Genomic DNA, 20,183 nt, shown 5'->3' on the forward strand with positions numbered 1-20,183 from the left:
CGCGCGTGTGAGAAATTACCGCAATGAAAGACAAAATAAACCTTATTTTATGTACGTAAGATGAGTGTAGTCTGTATCACGATTTCGTAGAGTTCCTTGAAATCTATGCAATCATCTAACTACTCATATGTATCCGCGCGCAAGAAAGGATCCTGTGAAGTGCACAAAGAACTGTTGAGTGGAAAAATTGTTTTTTAAAAAGTAAGATCACATTAATCACAATTTGAGATTTTTTTACTAAATTAAAATTAAAACCTACAGAATTTTAGAATTTGATTTACCGTTTTTAAAATAAACTTGAATATTATTTAAGAATCAATATTGAATAGAAATAGTCCAGCATATTTATGTATAGCCATTGATTGTTGCTTAGAAATATAATCGATTATTATGATCGGTTAAGTAAATATTTTTGTTAGGCAAATAATTCCGCACCGCGTGCGCGTACGTTTTAATTCTTTGTCGGAGTAACTTGAAGATAGAAGAGCAGAAGATGGGAGAGAGAGGGATATTGGTTACTAAAAAATTATATATTTGAAAAAATTAGAATACTACTGATTTTTTGCATTTTCTTCGATATACCATATTTTAATAGATATGATATTCAGTCAAATTTTGTTTTAATTTTATTAAATTTTACATAACTTTATCGAAACTTTTACTATCTTAGTAATTTATTTAAAATTTTAAAATCGGTAAACAAAAGCATTAAATTTTTATATATGTATATATTTAACACTTTATAACATTCTATAAAGTAATTAGATTTCGCTCGTTGTTTGCAATGAAAAGTATAAAGAAAAACGGTCTAAATCAAGAACGGTAATAAGATTTTTTAATTAATAGTTTACAATAATATTAAGAAACATAAAATAAAAATATATAGAAGTACAAAAATAACGTTTCGGAACTTACAGGTCTTTCTTAGCGCATAAAATAAGCGTTTGTAACACTTGCGCTTAACAAAATCAGACGAACAAGTTAATGATGCTCAAGTTAATGATGTTTTTATACATTTTATACAATTTCCACATTCACACGAAAACAGAAGAACCGTTTCGCTTCAAACAAATTGTCATACCAGCACAATTTCACACCATGTCGCTTTGACCGTAAGATTATGCGTTTATCTCATTGACATCGAAACATCTTTATGAATCGCTGAAGAAGGACCTGTGAGTTCCGAAATGTTATTTTTATACTTTTATATATTTTTTATATTTTTATTTTATGTTTCTTAGTAATATTGTAAACTATTAATTAAAAAATCTTATTACCGCTCAATTTAGATTCTTTATACTCTATAAAATGTTCATTATGATTATGAGTTTGTTATTAAAATTAAATTGTATATATGTATATATTTAATCCTGATGATTGAAATTATGCATTCAACATATATGGATAAAAAAAGATATACGATTAGTTTATTATTTTCTGATATTTTTGACGATTTGATTATCTAATAAATAGATTTTACGACAATTTATTTATACCGTCATTTTTCTTTTTTGACATTCTCTTTTGGCTGTCTCTATTCAGCATCTCTCTTATCTTTCTTGCACCTTCTTGACGTTTCTTGATGTGGTATGGTTTTATACGTTTTATAGGTAATACGCATTCCTGTACCTGGACGCAGATTCAATCCGAGAAGGGTTCATCCCTTCGTCGTGTTCCTTCTCGAGTCTCTCGAAATCTCACGAATCTCTCGCAGAGCCGGTTGCCTTTAGTATCTATCTCTCTTTACTCACACTCGTAGGGAAAGCAGATTGCTCGCGCTCCTTGATATATGATACGTTCCCCCGGGATCAAGAAGAGGAGGGATCAGGTAGAAACAGGTAGAACGCGCACGACTCACCGTCGTATTTCATTTACGCATGCTTCGTAAACTTTGGATTCGCTGTATCACTCAGCGGACCTTTACCCGGGATCTGGCCTAGTTAGAATCCGTTTTGATTAAAAATATGACAAATTGGTAGAATTTAAAAAGGAGAAAGAGAATTAAATTCTCTCTATCTCTGTTTTTCAAGAACACTTTTTTTCGATTGAGCTTTGAAAAATTCTTGAGATCTGAATAGTCTTACAAAATGTTCTATAAGTTTCGTAAAAGTCCTGGAAAAAGATTAGGTATGTCAGACGTATAAACTGCTTCGAATACATTGGATGTGAACATATGGCTGATATTTCTAAATTTCAATCTTTGATTTTAGATGATTATAGGGGAATACCTGCACGGGAGGGATTTCTCTGGACACACGGCGAATGTGCTTTTCGGATACACCATACCTCCATGGCTGTGGAATGCTTACAACAAGGTTAGTTAGTTTTATTAATTTTAAAGATTGTCTATTTATTTTTATTCAAAATTTATTAAAGAATTAAGTAAAAATTAATTTACATTTTTATCAAGATTGCTTCTGTAACTTTTTAATTCCACGAATTAAAAATTATTAAAAGTTAATTAATTCTTATCAATTGTATGTTTCTATAGAAGTAATATTAACTTATTATAAAAAATAATGTAAAAGATAATGTTAACAGGTTGGTGTATTCGGTTTCGGTGCCGCTTGTACAGTTCTAATCACCGATATTGCTAAGTATACTATAGGTCGACTACGACCACACTTCATGGAGCTCTGTGTACCCAATATTGACTGCAACCTGCCCGAGTATCAACACAAATATATCGTGAATTTCCACTGTACCGCAACGGTCTCGACTAAGCTACTAAAGGAAGTCAGGTAAGAGATTTGACGCGAGAAACATTCCTGAATTTTTCATCAGCTTGAAGGGAGATAGAACATCTTAATCTGTCGCAACAGGAATATTATCTGGTCTCTTGATCGTAATCCTACATGTCTTGAAATGTATCTCTTTGCTGTAATATAATATTTTGACGTAATTATATATTTTTTCATTTATAATAATATAATTATCAATTAAAAAAATGATAAATATTTCATGTGTCCTATAAAAAATACAAATTATATATGGTACTAATAACAAATTTAAAATAGTAAATAACTTTAATAATTTTAGGTAATAACAATTGAATTCTATGAAAAAAACTATATGAAAAATAATTAAATATACTATATATCAACCATATTTATTTATTTATTAAATATGTGAAATAATTAATAGTCTTACGATTTTCTTTATTGAAAGATACATTCACAGTTATTAACCATACTGTCGAAATAAAATTTTTCTTTTTTCTGAAATTACAAATGTGCACATATCCAAACGGAAAGAAATTATTTTCTTTACATAGCGATTAAATATGGATTATGACATGAACTTGGGGCAAATCGATAAAGTTTAATCGTATTTGACGAATCTAATTCCACCATGCAAAATATAGCCAGCGTTATATTTGGTTTCGGTGCATATTGCGAGACCTCCGCAACTTTATTTTCGATACAATCGACAGCAACTAGCCGACATCGACAGATCTTCAGGGCAATACCCTGAAATAATGGTATTTGCGACGATACGATACAAGCTGCTTAGATCGCGTGATGGTAACAATTGCACCAGCAATTACTGGCGAGGCGTGCAATTGAACGAAGAAGCGGGAAGCGCATTTCATTATTTTAATTCATTAATAGTTTGTGGACTTTGCGCTTCTGGAGACAGGTTTATGAAACACGAGACCAAACGATAATTTGTGGTAATCTAAGGGAGCAAACCCGGTGGAAGAAGAACTGAAAAAAACGATCACGATTGTCTTTTAAATCGACTCGATATGTCGACGCTTGACTCTTATTAAATGCTAATTAAATTATCAGTCATTTACTCGTTTATCCCGCTTATGTCTTATTGAGTTATTTTTATGCATTCTTTTCATTGATATTATAGTGGCATTGTTTGCGTATTCATTTTTGTAGGCTATAATTCTGAAATAAAACATCAAGGAATTAGATTTTTTGAGAGGAAGAAAATATAAATCTTTGAAATTTATTGAATAAACTTGTTTAGAGAGTGATAAATAAATAAAGAAAATTGTTGCTTATATCACAAAAATAATAATTCTTCTTTTACGAAAGAAATTTATATTTAAAAATCTTAAAAAAATGTTTTCAAAAATATAAAAAGTCAAAGTAAATCTAAATTTCAATTGAGAATTTTTTTAATAAAAATTAAAATTTATTTCAGAAAATTATATCTGCAAAATATCTTGCTAACATCAGAAAATTATATCAGAAAAACATCTTGCTAACGTTGCATTTAACGCATTATTGAATTTGGGTATAAATTCAAGATTTTACGATGTTTCTTAAATTGATTACTTCGCGTATGCGAGCTGTGTTCACCGGCTAGAAAAACCTTTTCGCGCATTCCGGATATACTACGTATACGTGTATCCCCCGAAGGCCGGTTTTTAACTGATACCCACACGAGCGTACGCATACAAAAAGAACCACAGTAGCGAATGACAATGAGCAGCGCTCTGCCTGTAGGCTTTGCCAACACGATTCACATGAACGAGATTCATTCCAGATCGTGCAATTCTTTCTTTTCTTTTCTTTCTTCCCCTTGGCTAACGGAAGTGCTGTTACACGCTTGAATTATTCGCGTATGCGTTCCGCTTATTGTCGTTAGCTACAATAACTGTTATCACGATCGGCAATTCGAAAACTTGCAATGCAAAAGTGATTGTAATCAATTATAATGAAAAGATCATTATCACTAAAAAATCTTACATTCTTTCAATTTAACTAGATTTTTTAATTTTGAAAAATGTTTACAGTTTATTAAATACTGTATTGTTAATCCAAAGAAACAATAAAATGCCAATGTGAGCCGATATAAGTTAACAGTGTGTGTATATATATATATATATCTTTATATATAAATTTTATTCAAAATGAACACTGTTAACTTATATCGGCTCACATTGGCATTTTATTGTTTCTTTTGGATTTATTCATATGAGCCTTGGGATTATCTTATTTTTTTGCTATTGTTAATCTTCATAGTGGCTATATAGGATAATAAGTACAACATAGATATTTTCATGATAAATTCTATAGGAACTATTAAGTTCAGCATTTTATATTGCAATTTTAACAGAAAATAGAAAGACAAGGTATATAAAAGCATCTCAGTCACTCTTCTTACGTCTGTAAAATTTGCGTCTTTGATTTATCTATAACGGTAAAGGCGAAACGCGTACAGCCTCAAAGACGATGTGCAAAAAGATCAAAGTAAAAGATTTGCGAGACGCGCCTATACGGCTTAGGACGTTTAGGCACGCGTGAATTTGAGAAGATGTGCGAAGAATCACATACGGCTTATTACTAGAGATAACCCTGAGCCTATTAACATAATTCTAACGCGTATATATGTCATTATCTTTTACAAGTCCGGAATATACGTTAGAAATAAACGCAAATTCACGACTTGTGAAATTGATTTAACGTGACGAATTACACTCGGATGTTGGATACTGGACAGTAGAAAGAAATCGTTCCTGTAAATTAGATTTTTCCGAAAGACTACCGACATTTATTATTAGCTTTAACTATTCTTTTTATTTTTAGTTAAAGAGTTTAATACAACAATGATTTAATTTGTATTTTACTACATTAATTAAAAAATTCAATCTTGAAAATTATTTTTAAAAATTATTTTTAAACATTTTTTGTTATATATTTTTCATTTCAGAGTTGTATTTTCAGAGTGTTATTTCACTGAATTTCTTAATGAATTCCTTTAAAAGTACCTGAAACAAGTTTAGTTTATAATAATCTTCTTAAATTTTTTCTTTACAACAAGTACCTACTCGAATACACAGTACAGCTGTACACTAAACTTTCTTTACATCTACGTGAATTGAACGCAAAATGTATTCGAGTTTATCGTACATAGCACCCCGTTGATTGATATTATACTCCGAAATCATGCGAAAGCAGTTTAACCCGAATTCGCGAATTTGAATATAGTGAGAAGCTCAAGAGGAAGCTACAACGATGAGAGCGGTCTCGATTCTCTTCGCATTCCAGTAAAGTTGATAGTTTCCAGTAAAGTTCCAGAGTCCACGAAATATCGCGATTAACCCGTACTATAGCGCTGTACGAGCTTACGTCACTCCTTTCTCCTTTTTCGTCGTTCTTCTCTTTTCTTCCTCGCCCTCGAGAAAGACGGGGAGATCAAGTGGACGTTATCGTGAAGCGAACAAAAAGAAGGGACGGTTGTGCGATATAACGAAGCCGGTACTCTTTCGGTGCTACGTACACGCGTACTCGACCATATCACAGGTCATCCACTCTTCGTTCGCGTGGCTGCCGCGCCAGCAGGGACAGTTTTATATTATAGAGAGATTTGAGGAATCCTGACGATAAAGAGACGACGTCACACAGAGAATTCATTCATGGTCCCTTCGTGCGTTCCAGCCCTCAGTTGTCTCTTTCCACACGGTAGCAGGCAAAGGAACTGTGCCAAGCGAAAGAATAATGAGAGAGAGAAGAAGGGTTTGATAAACAAAAAGAGCGAGCAGCATTTTTTACAAGAATACACTTTGACAGAACGCTGAAAAGAATTTTTCATTACTAATATATCGTATCGTACATAATTTTATCGGTATATGTTTTTAGATTTATGCTAATGCATTGAAAGACGTAAAGAGAAACGAATTACTCTGACAAAGACAAATCTTGGATGCTTGAGGTTTTTTAATAAATTTTCTCAAAATTTGTAGAAAGTAATTGTAAAAGCATGGTTTTTATAATTTTAATTCTGTCAAAAGATAGTGTTTCAAAGTTATCGTAAAAATTATAGAAAGGAAAAAATTTGATTTATATTATTAGAAGTGATTATTAAAAGAATATCATGTGAAAATGTAAATATTGTAAAATTAAAAAAATTTTTATTCCTTTATGCACTCAAGGATTGATACAGTTGTCATAATTTGAGATTAGGGAGTTTTTGCAATATCGTTTATCCCAGATACGGTGAACGCTAAAGTCACGTTATCCTTTTTTTAATTAGGTATGAAGAAAAAGATAACGTGACTTTAGCATTCATATCTGGAATAAACGGTATTGCAAAAACTCCCTAATCTCAAATTATGACAACTGTATCAATCCTTGAGTGCATATATAAAGGATTTAAAAATTTTTTAATTTTACAATACATATTTACATTTTCACATGATATTCTTCTAATAATCACTTCTAATAATATAAATCAAATTTTTCCCGTATCTGGAATGAACGGTATATTGCAAAAACTCCCTATTAACGCAATCGCTGCCGATTGGTGAACTGCAGGTCTTAATTAACGTAATACGTTTGAATTTTTTTATGAGCGAATCTCTCGGGCGAAACGGAATGAAGATGGAGGGCGAGAAGAAGATACAAGTATCGAGTCTTCTTTGCGCCCCCTTTCTACGTTTTTTGCTTGTGAGATTTGTGGCTCGACATCCTCTTCGTCGTATTCTTCGTTGCTCGCGGCTGCTCTTCGCCATCCCGTCGATCGTAATCGGCACGCCATACTTCCCAAAATTAATCTTGATAAAATTAGTAGGGCGAGATAGCAAGAGAGAGGAAGGATGCATACGTATGCATACACTGTATACGTGTGTATACACGACGATCGCGAAAAGAAAGCGAAGGAGGCATTTTTTCCATTCTCCCTTTCATACACCGATCGATAAATAGAATTTATTTGACCTGGCACGATCGATCGTTTCAGATTATCGTTTCCCTCCGGTCACTCGTCCTTCTCGGCCTACACCATGATCTACCTTGCGGTAAGTAGTCTTTTATACGTTATGCAAGTGTTGCATTGATTTACAATTTGCGCGAGTCGGATCGTAATCATCCAACGGATCTAATATGAGTGTGTTGATCCGTGAACGGTCTTTAGAATCTTCAGCCGCAAACATCAATTTACATAATTTAATACGTAAAACATCAATTACGCTGAATTCGATTATAGTTTGATCCATGCTTTTGACAAAGCTACCATAAGTCTATGCTATAATTGTATCTGTTGCTACAAAAGTAATTATATCTCGAATATTAAATTAAATTTTAATTAATTGCGTGAATTACTTTGAATTATTTGATTTTACGTCGATATATACATACGTATATGACATATTGTAATAAATTTTAGAAAATGTGATTTATCTATTTATAGCACTATATATAAAATTTGTTAAATTGTTTAGATTCTCTTTTTGCACTCTAAAATTTTCTATTTACGTATTTAATTTATAATATATATGTTATACATATGTTATTGTTTTATATTAATGAAAAAGGTTCCATTGATAAATTAATTTGATCAAAACTTTATCTACTGTAATTTGATTCAGTTTTTATTTTATAAAATTGGTAATGTCACACACACACACACACGCACGCGCGCGCACATACGTGACTAATTTGGGATTCTTTAGATGTATCTGCAATTAAGAATAAAGTGGGAAGGCAGTAAGCTGCTTAGACACTTCCTTCAACTGTTATGCTTGCTTATGGCTTGGTTTACCGCGATGTCACGAATTTCCAATTATAAACATCACTGGAGTGATGTACTTGCTGGATCTACCCTCGGCATTGTCAGCGCTTTAGTGGTGGTAAGCCGATCATCACATTTAAAAAATGAATAGATATCAATTGCAAGAAGGAATTCTGATATATAATATATATATGTATATATATAAAATTTTATAATATTATTTTTAAAAATTAGTAATAAATAAATAGAAATATTTTTGATCAAGAATTCCTTTTTTTGAGAATTAAGATAATTTTTGTTTCTATCAAAATCTGATTGAATGTCATTCTTTTTTATAATATAATTAGATACATATACTCAATTGAAATGTGTATGCTGAAATTAGATCGATATACATATGGTACGAGATAAATTTATTTTTGACAAGATAAAATAGAGCAATTAAAATCTTTATGGTGTTTTTCTAGGCACATTGCGTGGCAGATCTTTTCAATGAGGAAAAAGGAAAACACTGTTCCATAGAGAAACATCGAACTACCGATTACGAAACGGAGACTGGTGTCACCGGCATACAGGTGAATAATGGCACTGGTAATCGCAATTGTTGACCTAACGAGCTCGCTCTTCGCTTGCTGACTGCAACAAGACCGTAACTATCTTCTAGTTGTCCTCGGGAAACTAAAAAGATCCGTGGATTTCTCATGAGGCATCAGATGAGACTAGATCTCTCTCCGGACATGTCTGCAGCATAGCCTCTCCAACCCCGAATGCTTTTAGCGCTCGACGAGTTCTAAAATCTTCAAAAAATACTTTTTTAATTTCAAGATAGTAAATTATCTTACTATTTTGGAATTATTTTTCAACTACCGTATCTTTACTGTATTTTTTTCTCATTATTATACAATAATTTTATTTGAGCCTCGTTGATGCTGATATAGATCATGAAAAAGAGATGAAGGGAAAAATAGAGTGCAATGTAATTGAAGCTTGCGAATACTTTTTGTCTTTCGTTGAGCTTTGTGTGATTTATTATGCGTATGTGTGTGATGTGAAATGTAATATACTTTCGTTGCAGCGAGAAGCGATAATTTTTTGATCTTTTACTTTGTTATGCCTTTATCTCTTAGCTTTTAGTAGCGCTCGAATAGATGTGTTTCTAGAAGCCTATATTGTGTGACGTCTTTCGCGATTGATTAGCGGAAGATCAAAATGTTTCGCAAAACATTATTTTCTATTGAATGGAAATGAAGAAGAATACGTTATTTTTATAACTACAAGTATTTACAAAGTTTTAGATAATAACGATGAAGATGTATTTATTTTGTTTATTGCGATATATTTATTTTTAATTGACAGATCGGTGCTTTTAATATTTTAGAGTAATATAAATCGATCATCCTTTATATGAGTATTCTATTATGAAACTAAATAGAAACTCGGTGATCTGAAGTACAATTAATGTATTGTATTAACATGTATTTTTATTATATATTATACTTATATTGTTCTTCACTTTCTTATCCTAATAGTTTGCTTATTGCAATAATTGAAATATGTTTAGTATGTATACATCGAGGACATGACTCATTTCTCTAAATCATGTCCTCATCCTCATCATATTTAACATACGTTGGCCTATTCTGCAGAGCAGATAGATCGTATAAGTAGAATTGTAGCTTTAGATGCATTCGGATTGTAAAGAGACTCAGAAAGAGACGTCGAGAGAGATTTGAATCGATCTCGATCCTATTACGATTTAATATAGTTTATCTTATATGATAATTAATACGAACTATCAATAAATTATTTAGTATAAAATCACAATTTTTACTCATGATTTTATAATGTTCTAAAATTGATCAGTATGTCTTAAAACTTTATCTTGCAAATTATAGATAAAGTTCATTGAGATAATTATTTTTATTTATGTAACAATGAACGCTTAAACTTTGGCATTAAGAAAACTGATTACTTATAATTTTTCGAAATTTGTATTATTTCTTCTCTTTTTAATATACTTAAAGCAGTTTTAACGAAATAGCTATTTAAAATATATATAGTTTAAATAATAAATAAAATATTGATTGTTTTAAATAACAATATTATATTATATAGTACAATGATTTATATTAATATATAAATTATGTTAAATAATAATATAGTATAACTTCTTTATAGTCCACTTCTTTATAGTTACGATCTTCCAATAGTCTACAGTCGACCTCCGTATAAGCACACGTTTGTAACCCACGTGACACGTCTCCATGACAACTGCTTGCGCAGTAAACAATGCGTAGTTGTCTACTTAAGCTCATTCTGCAATTGCGTAAGCGTAGTTGTAAATAGTTGTAGTTGTACAAATTAACCAATCACAGTCAAATACGAAAAAATGTTCGACTGTGATTAGTCAATTTACAACTACAGCCACTTAGGCACTTACAACTACGTTTAAGCGAATATAGAATGAGTTTTAGACGCACTCAGGTCTGTACTTTTAGCGATCATTTGTAACTTTTGGAGATTACCATTTATATATAGATAATTATTTTGCATAATTATTAGTTGCTTAATTATTTTTAAGTGTAAACTTAATTGAATCAAAAGAGGAAGTGTATAACAATAAGCAACAGATAATTGAAGAGATTGCTTTCGGATAAAAAATTAAAAATGCAAAAAAATGTAGTATTTCGTCAAGTTGTATGTAAAAAACTTTCTTACTAAAGTAAAAAATCTTTTATTAGTCACATCTCAACAAAATAAATAGTTATCAAAACATTTCTCTCAGTGAGTTCTACATGTGTCTTTAAGAAGGCTACGATTCTGCTTTGGAACGGAACTAAGATAATCTCTTTATTGTCACATTTGGTTCCGAGCGTGTGACTATAAAGAGGTCCTATAATGTATTATAACACATTGTAATATTATTTTGTAATAAAAAATAACGAATTAATTTTTTTAAATTCTAGTATTTTATTACTTTTTGCGATGAAATCGAGATCTAATTGTCACAATCTACGAAATAAATTTGTATTAAATTTTTTCACTTCATTTAATTTGTGCGAAGAAGAATTTACTTCCAACTTTGATTAATTTATGACTAGACTATTTTTTATATAGATACATTAATAAATTAATTAATAGAAATTAAGGTTCTTAATATTTATAGATCAATCGGAAAGTTCCGTCCGTTTTTTTGCAAAAAGTATGATTTTATTTAAGAAACAAAATAAAAAAGTACATTAATCAAAATATTATCCATTGTTAGCAATTACTTTTATCCATCTTTCGGGCAGCAAGTGAATTCCGCGACGAAAGAATGACTCATCCTTTGAGACTCATCCAGTCAGAAACCCATTTTTAGATGTCATAAGAATTGAAGTGTTTTTCAGGAAGTGCGTGTGCCATCGATCGAAACAAGTGATAGTTGCAAGGGGCACAGTCTGATGAATAAGCCGCATGGGATAGCACTTCCCAGCGAAGTCCTTTCAATGTTTTCTTAACACCCTTAGTGACATGAGGTCGAGCGTTGTCATGAAGCAAAATCACTTATGCTGTCTTGTCTCATATTTTGGTAGTTTTTCGTGCAATGCTCGGCTCAATTATTTATTCTCGGTAGAGGTCTCCTGTGACTGTTTGACCAGATTTCAACAGCTTTTGGTATCCTTTTGGTCCCACCAAATACAGAGCATGGCCTTCTTCCCATGAATATTGCGTTTTGGAGTCGATGTCGATGGTTGACCTGAATCACAAATGAATTTTCGGCGTTTGTAGTTATCGAAATAGATTCACTTTTTATCGCTAGTCACAATTCAATGCAAAAACCCCTTCCTTTATTGCCTAGTAAACAAACGCAAGTGGCTTTTCGCCTTTCGATGTTTCTTTTGGCTTCAGTTCATATGAAATCCATTTTCCTTCCTTGTAGACCCTTCCTAAGGCTTTTAAACGATCAGAAATAACAAATTGAGCACAATTTAATGCTTCTGAAAGTTGTTTTTGCGTTTAACATGGATCTTCATCCACCAATGCCTGCAATTATTCTTTGTCTTCAAATGCTCTTGGCTGTCTAGAACGCTCTTTATATCTTCCACATCAAAATTACCACTTTGAAAACGTCGAAATCATTCTCTGCATGTTTCATCGGAAGGAACACTATTACTTCTACAAACATTCGATGAATTTCAGTTGCAGTTTTCTTCCATTTGTAACAAAAGATTAACACTTTGTGCAAATGACGTTTATTTAGCTCAAATTTCGACATTTTCGATGCAGTAAGAAACAAAATGTTATTGATGCAAACGTATACTTTTATATATTGAATTTTATTGACAGATAAAACCAAAAAATTAAGCTTGATTTAGACATATTAGAATTATCGACAGTTTCAGGTATAGATACTTGACGCTAGATGGACGGAACTTTCCGATTGACCTAATACAGCGAATTCGGTCGTCTGCACTAGTCTACACAGTGTAAATTTTTCCCAGTGCAACGTGTTCAATCGGTCCTCTGCACTCGTCGTATTTGGTAATATTGCACTATTATGGTACACATCATATGCTGTGTTTGATTAGCGTCACATTAAGTATAGCATTGACTTTATATTCAAATAGATAAAGCAAACTAAACGAGTGCAAAATTTCTTGCACTGCCAATTTCGACAGTGCAGTTTGCTGACACTACTGATGGGTAATCGCGGTTAGATTGAAGTGATGACGTTTAACCGATTTTTGTTTAAACGAAATATTAAACAGCAGCGAGCAGTAGTGACGACGAGGTAGCAAATTTTATTGTTAATTGTATAAAAGAAAAAAAAACGAAAAATAAAATATTTCATGGTGTATAACACGCGCGCGCGCGCGCGCACACACACACACGCACGCACGCACGCACGCACACACACACACCCGTATGTAAAATTATATATAAATAAATAAATTAATGTCTTTTTGAGCCAAACTCGCAGAATGTTGATGTGAAAAAGAATAAATAATGTATTCCATTATTTTTGACCATACGTCTCGAATCGAGCTTCGGATCCTTTTCAATGTCAATACAATATACAATAGTAAATAGGAATAAATGTAATAGGAATAAATATTATTGAGTTATGAATCACGTATATTTCATGTTATATTTATCCTTGATTTACATTCACACTATCGAAAAAAATGTTCCCACCGCGCCGCCTGCAATCGTTGAATAAATCGCGCATCATCCTTCAAGAAAGCGAGCACCTTTTACGGTTATAGCTACTCATGATTAATATTTAAGAGAGTCATTTAGCCGATTTAATCTCTACAGCTGTTCGTCGCGGTAGTAAAGTTTCTATACATGTATATGTAAGTTCAGCGGGACTGTGACAAATAAAAGTGTCCCAATCTATTGATCAATTGCACTGTTCTAACGATAAATTACTTTTATAAATTGAAAGACAAAAAATAGTGATTATCTCAAAATTGTTGTTCGATATAAAAGTGAATGTTATAAACTAAGAAATTACAACAAATTCGACAAAAAAATTGTATTATAATAATTTCAGCGACTAAAAGATATTAAAAAAGTATTCTCTTTTCATTAATTTTATCTTAACCTTTGTTTAATAGAAATTTAATTTACAGTTCTATCATAACAATATTTATTAAATTGTGTTGAACATTAAATAATTATTACATGTAAAATAGAAAGAGAGGGGGGAGAGAGAGAGAGAGAGAGAATTAAAGGAAAAATCAACTTTGAGTTTTTTTTAAGAAAAAAAGGAATGTGAGTTGCATTGAATAGACACGGATCATCAAATACTCATCAAATGTACGATGTCACCTGTTATTATCTATGACGCATGCAACGTATATCTCTTGGAAATGTGAAGCTTAAGTAAACAGCTACAATGTGATTGATAAGCATCGAGAATAAAAATATTATTTCTTTGTATTTCTTTAAAATGTTTGCATATATGTATGTGTGTACATGTGTGTGTGTGTGTGTGTGTGTATATATATATCAGAGTTGTGCGCGTTACCTCAAAAAAGTAACGCGTTACCGTTACCGTTACAGACAGAAAAAAGTAACGATCGTTACTGAATAAAGTAACGAAAACGGTAACACCGTTACAAATAACGCGTTACTTCCCAACCCTGAGCGATATATATATGTATATATAGTTAAATATTTAAACTATATTACGTAGTATGTGCAGAGAGAGAGAGAGAGAGAGAGAGAGAGAGAATTTTAATGATTTTTTAATATAAAATATAAATCAAAATTGTCTAAATTTTAACCAACCATGGAGCAACTGTGAGTATACATTTAACTGATTTAACAATAATAAATATAATGTTGAGTGCTGACTATACATTTGCATTATACTTATCATATACATACAAACATATTATTCATGTAAAACGCATTGTAAATTTTATTATTATAGATTGCTTAAGAAATAATTTTATCGATTTGTCTTGGATAATAATTCTGCTTGAAAAGCATTTTGCTATATTATATGTGTGTGTGTGTGTGTGTGTGTGTGTGTTTTTATTCTTATTTATATTTTCTGTATAAAGTATAGAATAGTATATCTCCTGTTTTCTTTATTTAACAATTAATTTCAAGTTACTAGGTTTTATCTCTTAGTAAATATTTAATGATAAAAATAACGCTTTTTGTAAAAAATAAATTTTATTACAATTATTATATAAACGTATAATTTATCAATAACATATGTATAAAATGTTTTACATACTGTACATTTCTTAAACATATTTTATGATATAATATAGTTAAAAAATTGTTTTATTTGCTTTTTAATATGTTTTATATTAAAAATAGTCTTTTAATCATTAATAATCCTAATCTGATCAAACATTTTTATTAATTGCAGGATGAAGCAAGTCCACTGCAGGTGAGAATGCAAACATACGGAGGAGTCAATGAAAATGCACAAGATTTTATACGCACACACAATTCTAATTAAAATTTTGCATAAATGATTAATGCAGTAATTATAACGCCATACATTTTGATTATGTAGTCTTGATATATTATAGATATTTTAGCCTTAAATTTTTTCATATAATTAAAAGTAAATAAAATCACCATATGAATGGATAATTAAAACTTATCTATTGAATGTAATTAAAATTATTTTAGATGCAGTACCTACCTCATAAATCGATACACATGTACCAGTAGTTTATTCTTAATTATAAGTTTACCTTATGTTATAAATTATAAATTTTATAAAAATATGTGTAATTACACACACGCGCGCATGCATGCACACACATATACACGAACTGTTACCCAATTAGCATACCATATTTAAGAAACATTTTTTAAATGTTTATTCAATGTTTTTATAACTATTTTACATTGAATAAATATTTAAAAAATATTTTTTAAATATGGTATACTGATTGGGTAATTAAATATATTTTTGTTAATAAACTTTATAGTTTATAGTAGATGATATATTAAATTGATTAATTTGAACATTTTTGAAAATCGATTATTTTTTGTTCTTATAAAAAGTAATATTTAACGAGATATTTTATATTTTATACCAAAATATGCCAGAATGAAATATAAAATATCTCGTAAATTATTTTAATATTTCTATTTCAGTACTTTCATGTATAGAATAATTTAATATGCAATATATATTATATATAAAAGAGAAATCATATAATATATTATTTCTAGGATCGTAAAAATAGATTTTTCAGAAATTTATTTTATCATTATTATATATTTGTACTCCGTCAACTCATATATATATTTCCTAATCTGATCATATATATTTCTATTATTGCAGAACGAATTAAGCCCGTTGCACAGGAAAACACCAACGTATTCAATCGATTGTAATGAAATAATAAATATGTGTGCTTGTACAAATGATCTGCTTCTTAATCTTTTTGATTGTTGTTCTATGTGTGATTGCACATGTGTTAGTGACATATTTTAATAAGATACCAATTGTAACATAGAATAAAATAGTTCTTCCTCTTTACTTTTAACGGCTCTTGGTTCTAGAGATATAATAGGAGATCGATATACCGACAGAACGTTACCTGAACTATAGTCGAACTACACGTATTTATGTAATTGTAGAATAGGCTTTTAGGAAAACACATATGTATAAAATCGAAATTGATCAGGATGACGCGTTTGAATGCCATTTTGCGAAAAGTTGAAAGTATATGATATATATAGGGAATAGAAAGTTACTTTTTAAAAGTAACAAAAAGTATAACTCGTTACCGAGTAAAAAAAGTAACGAGTTACCGTTAAGCCAGAAACACATAGAAAAACGTAAGGCCGTAAGACGTAATCAGTAAGAAAATCGTAACATTGGATTCGCTACCGGCCTTACGATCTCTACTGTGATTGGCCAATTCGCTTAAGCCAGAAACACATAGAAAAACGTAAGGCCGTAAGACGATTCAGTAAGAAAATCGCAACATTGGATTCGCTACCGGTCTTACGGTCTCTACTGTGATTGGCCAATTCGCTTACTGATTACGTTTACGGCCTTACGTTTTTCTATGTGCCATGGTCTTTACTATATGTTATCGCTTTTTAAAAGTGTGTAACTGATCGTTACAATAATTACCGTTACTCGAAAGGTAACTTTTCGTTACTTTTCCGTTACTTTTTAAAAATCAATCTGAAAATGTACTTTTGCAGTATTTTTTGTTTAAACGTTAATAAAAGCAATATATATGTATATATTGCCCCGACCTAAGCTTTACTGTCTATACACCCCTCTGTCCACATATTGGGTTTTGATTTATTTGGAATAGAACTACGTATAATAAAAACATTGCACGTGTAACTAATTTATTTTTTAATTTGATTTTAAATTTCGTGCACTATTTGTAATGAAACGCATTCGCAAAAGGTCACAGAGCATGAAGAAAGCAGTGCTACAGTCGGTATGACCATGGTACCATGGGTATGACAGATTTCCTAACCTGAATAGTCGTCAACTTTAACGCTTAATATCTCGGTTCGTAGGGCAGAGTGACACTTTTTTCTGCCAGATTCTTTCGTTTTATGCAAAAACGCATCGATTGAGTATATTTTTATCAAAATTAGAGAGGAGCGGGGTATTCTATACCTTTACCCATGTGGTACTATTGGATACGTGTGGTGATTACTAAATAAATTAATTTCTAATAAAAAACATAATGCCAAAAGTGCGCACGCAAATTACTTCTCGTGTCCACACGGAAGTTGCGAGGCAAGGTATTTATATATATATACATATATATATATATTTGTAAAAATATTTTATACGTACTTATAAATTAACACAAAGACTAATTTTTATATCATGCAATGAACAATTGTAAGAAATATATTTGTTTCTTGTAGGAATTTTATTTAATAAGGATAAAGGTCAACATATATTGAAAAATCCTTTAATTATTCAAAGCATGGTTGAAAAAGCTGCTCTTAGACCAACTGATGTTGTATTGGAGATTGGTCCTGGTACAGGCAATATGACTGTAAAAATGCTTGAGAAGGCAAAGAAAGTAATAGCTTGCGAAATTGATCCAAGAATGATAGCAGAATTACAAAAGCGTGTTCAAGGAACTGTACACCAATCAAGATTACAAATAGTATATGGAGATGTATTAAAATCAGATTTACCATTTTTTGATTTGTGTGTTGCTAACATCCCGTATCAGATATCATCACCATTAGTATTTAAGTTACTTTCACACAGACCACTTTTCAGGTAATTATAAATAATATTTTGGTGTAGATTTTGTAAATATTATAAATTAAATGTAAGTGTGAATTACTATTTATCTTGTGCTCTTTTAGTTATATGTTTGTAATTTAGTTATATAATAGTCTATTGTTCAATTTTTTACTTATAAAATTGAGATAAATATGAGATAAAAATCTAGATCAAATCTGTTGATTAAGAATCATTTTCTTTTATTATTTATAACTTTTATCATTTATAACTTGTATCATTTTAATATACACACACACACACAGACATATATATATATATATATTTCACCCTACTTTTCATAGATAGATACTTGATTATATTCTAAGAAGATAAGAAATTTTTAATCATATAGTTAGAAGTAAATTGTGATAATTTTAAGTGAGTTTAGCAAAATTGTAATACGCAAGTAATACAAAAGAAAGTGAAGTTATATATAATATATGTTAATATATACTTGATTTCTTTTTACAGATGTGCTGTACTTATGTTTCAAAGAGAATTTGCAGAACGCTTGGTAGCTAAACCTGGTGACAAATTATATTGTCGCTTAAGTATTAATACGCAATTATTGGCACGAGTAGACATGTTGATGAAAGTTGGAAAGAATAATTTTAGACCTCCACCTAAAATAGAATCGAATGTAGTGAGAATTGAACCAAGAAATCCACCACCTCCAATTAATTATCAGGAATGGGATGGTCTGACACGAATTGCTTTCGTAAGAAAAAATAAAACGCTATCTGCAGCTTTCAAACAAACCACAGTTGTCACTATGTTAGAGAAAAATTATAAAATTCATTCTAGTATGAATAATAAGGTAATTGACATGTTATAAATAAGACACATTATGTGATACTATCAAAATTTGGAAATATCGATAAAAAATGTTTTTTTTTACATTAAAATGTTTGCTAATAACATACATCGTATTAATTGGCACTATTTATAGATTATACCGGATAATTTTGATATCAAGCAATTGATAAACCATGTATTAGAAAAAGCAGATGCTAAGAATAAACGAGCTAGAACTATGGACATAGATGACTTTATGAGGTATAAAAATAAGTTGATACTATTAATATAGCATTTAATATAATGTACAAGTGTACATTATATCAACTTTATATGTATATATATATATCAACTTTAGCAGATGCACTTGTTCAACGTTTAAATCTAAAATTTATTTCTAATATTAATTCTTTTTATGTTTATATATGTGCTCAGACACACACACACACACTAAATATATAAACATAATATTTAGTTTATATATGTTTAGTTATACTTTATGTAATCATTTATATACACTTTATAAATATTAAAACACTAAAATTAAAGGAAATTTATTCTTTTTCAGCCTGTTACACGCATTCAACGCCGAAGGTGTGCATTTTACGTAAATTTATATGTTAGGATACATACTATTATATTTATATACAAAGTAAAGATTTTTATGAATAATATTTTTATAAATATATAAAATAAATATGCTTTGTGAAGAAAATAAATTGTTCTATCTTTAAGAAACATTTATTTTAAAATTAAAATTTTCCTCATTCTTACATAAGATAATTCTTACATAATGTTTTAGGGAAATAGACAAAAAAAAATGTTGTGCACATGAAAAACTTTTCACGTTGCTTAGATTTTATTTTTCGAATATTTGAAAAAATATTAGCTATAAAGTTTGTATTATTGGCACACATCTTAAAATTATAACTTATATCAGCAAACATACTTGAAGTATTTTGTTTAAAAAATTAGAGTTTTAGATTCATTCCACGAAATATTGATTCTTAGTATAATTAAAAACTATATTATTCTCTCTTTGCATGATAGATGAAAAATATATGAGTTACATTTAGTAATAATTTTATATTCCTTTTTGTTTTTCTTACAAATACATAATATATACTATATAATATATATATAACATAATTCAATTGTCATAAACATATGAAAT

The 20,183-nt window shown here is 30.3% G+C and overlaps 2 protein-coding genes across 3 annotated transcripts in view; both read left to right on the forward strand.

Moving 5' to 3' along the window:
* wun (wunen) overlaps positions 1 to 15,469 on the forward strand; it is a 29,785-nt gene extending 14,316 nt beyond the window's left edge. The window contains exons 3-8 of one of the 2 annotated variants that reach the window (XM_018548881.1): positions 2,211 to 2,315; positions 2,542 to 2,741; positions 7,699 to 7,756; positions 8,411 to 8,587; positions 8,937 to 9,044; positions 15,344 to 15,469. In XM_018548881.1, the coding sequence (XP_018404383.1) occupies positions 2,211 to 2,315; positions 2,542 to 2,741; positions 7,699 to 7,756; positions 8,411 to 8,587; positions 8,937 to 9,044; positions 15,344 to 15,436 (741 nt within the window). In that variant the 3' untranslated portion in view covers positions 15,437 to 15,469. Of the gene's footprint in view, positions 1 to 2,210; positions 2,316 to 2,541; positions 2,742 to 7,698; positions 7,757 to 8,410; positions 8,588 to 8,936; positions 9,045 to 9,133; positions 9,234 to 15,343 lie in introns of those variants that run through there. The other variant, XM_018548882.1, reaches the window with a different exon arrangement.
* Positions 15,470 to 17,537: 2,068 nt separating this feature from the next.
* On the forward strand, positions 17,538 to 19,620 carry LOC108781020 (probable dimethyladenosine transferase). The gene is made up of 5 exons (XM_018548883.1): positions 17,538 to 17,712; positions 17,842 to 18,208; positions 18,686 to 19,031; positions 19,164 to 19,270; positions 19,578 to 19,620. Exons 1-5 carry the CDS (start codon positions 17,655 to 17,657, stop codon positions 19,618 to 19,620), a joined length of 921 nt encoding a protein of 306 aa, XP_018404385.1. The 5' UTR covers positions 17,538 to 17,654.
* The last annotated feature ends 563 nt before the right edge of the window (positions 19,621 to 20,183 follow it).

The sequence above is a fragment of the Cyphomyrmex costatus genome, unplaced genomic scaffold, assembly GCF_001594065.2.
Source record: "Cyphomyrmex costatus isolate MS0001 unplaced genomic scaffold, Ccosl1.0 scaffold75, whole genome shotgun sequence".
NCBI lineage: Eukaryota > Metazoa > Arthropoda > Insecta > Hymenoptera > Formicidae > Cyphomyrmex > Cyphomyrmex costatus.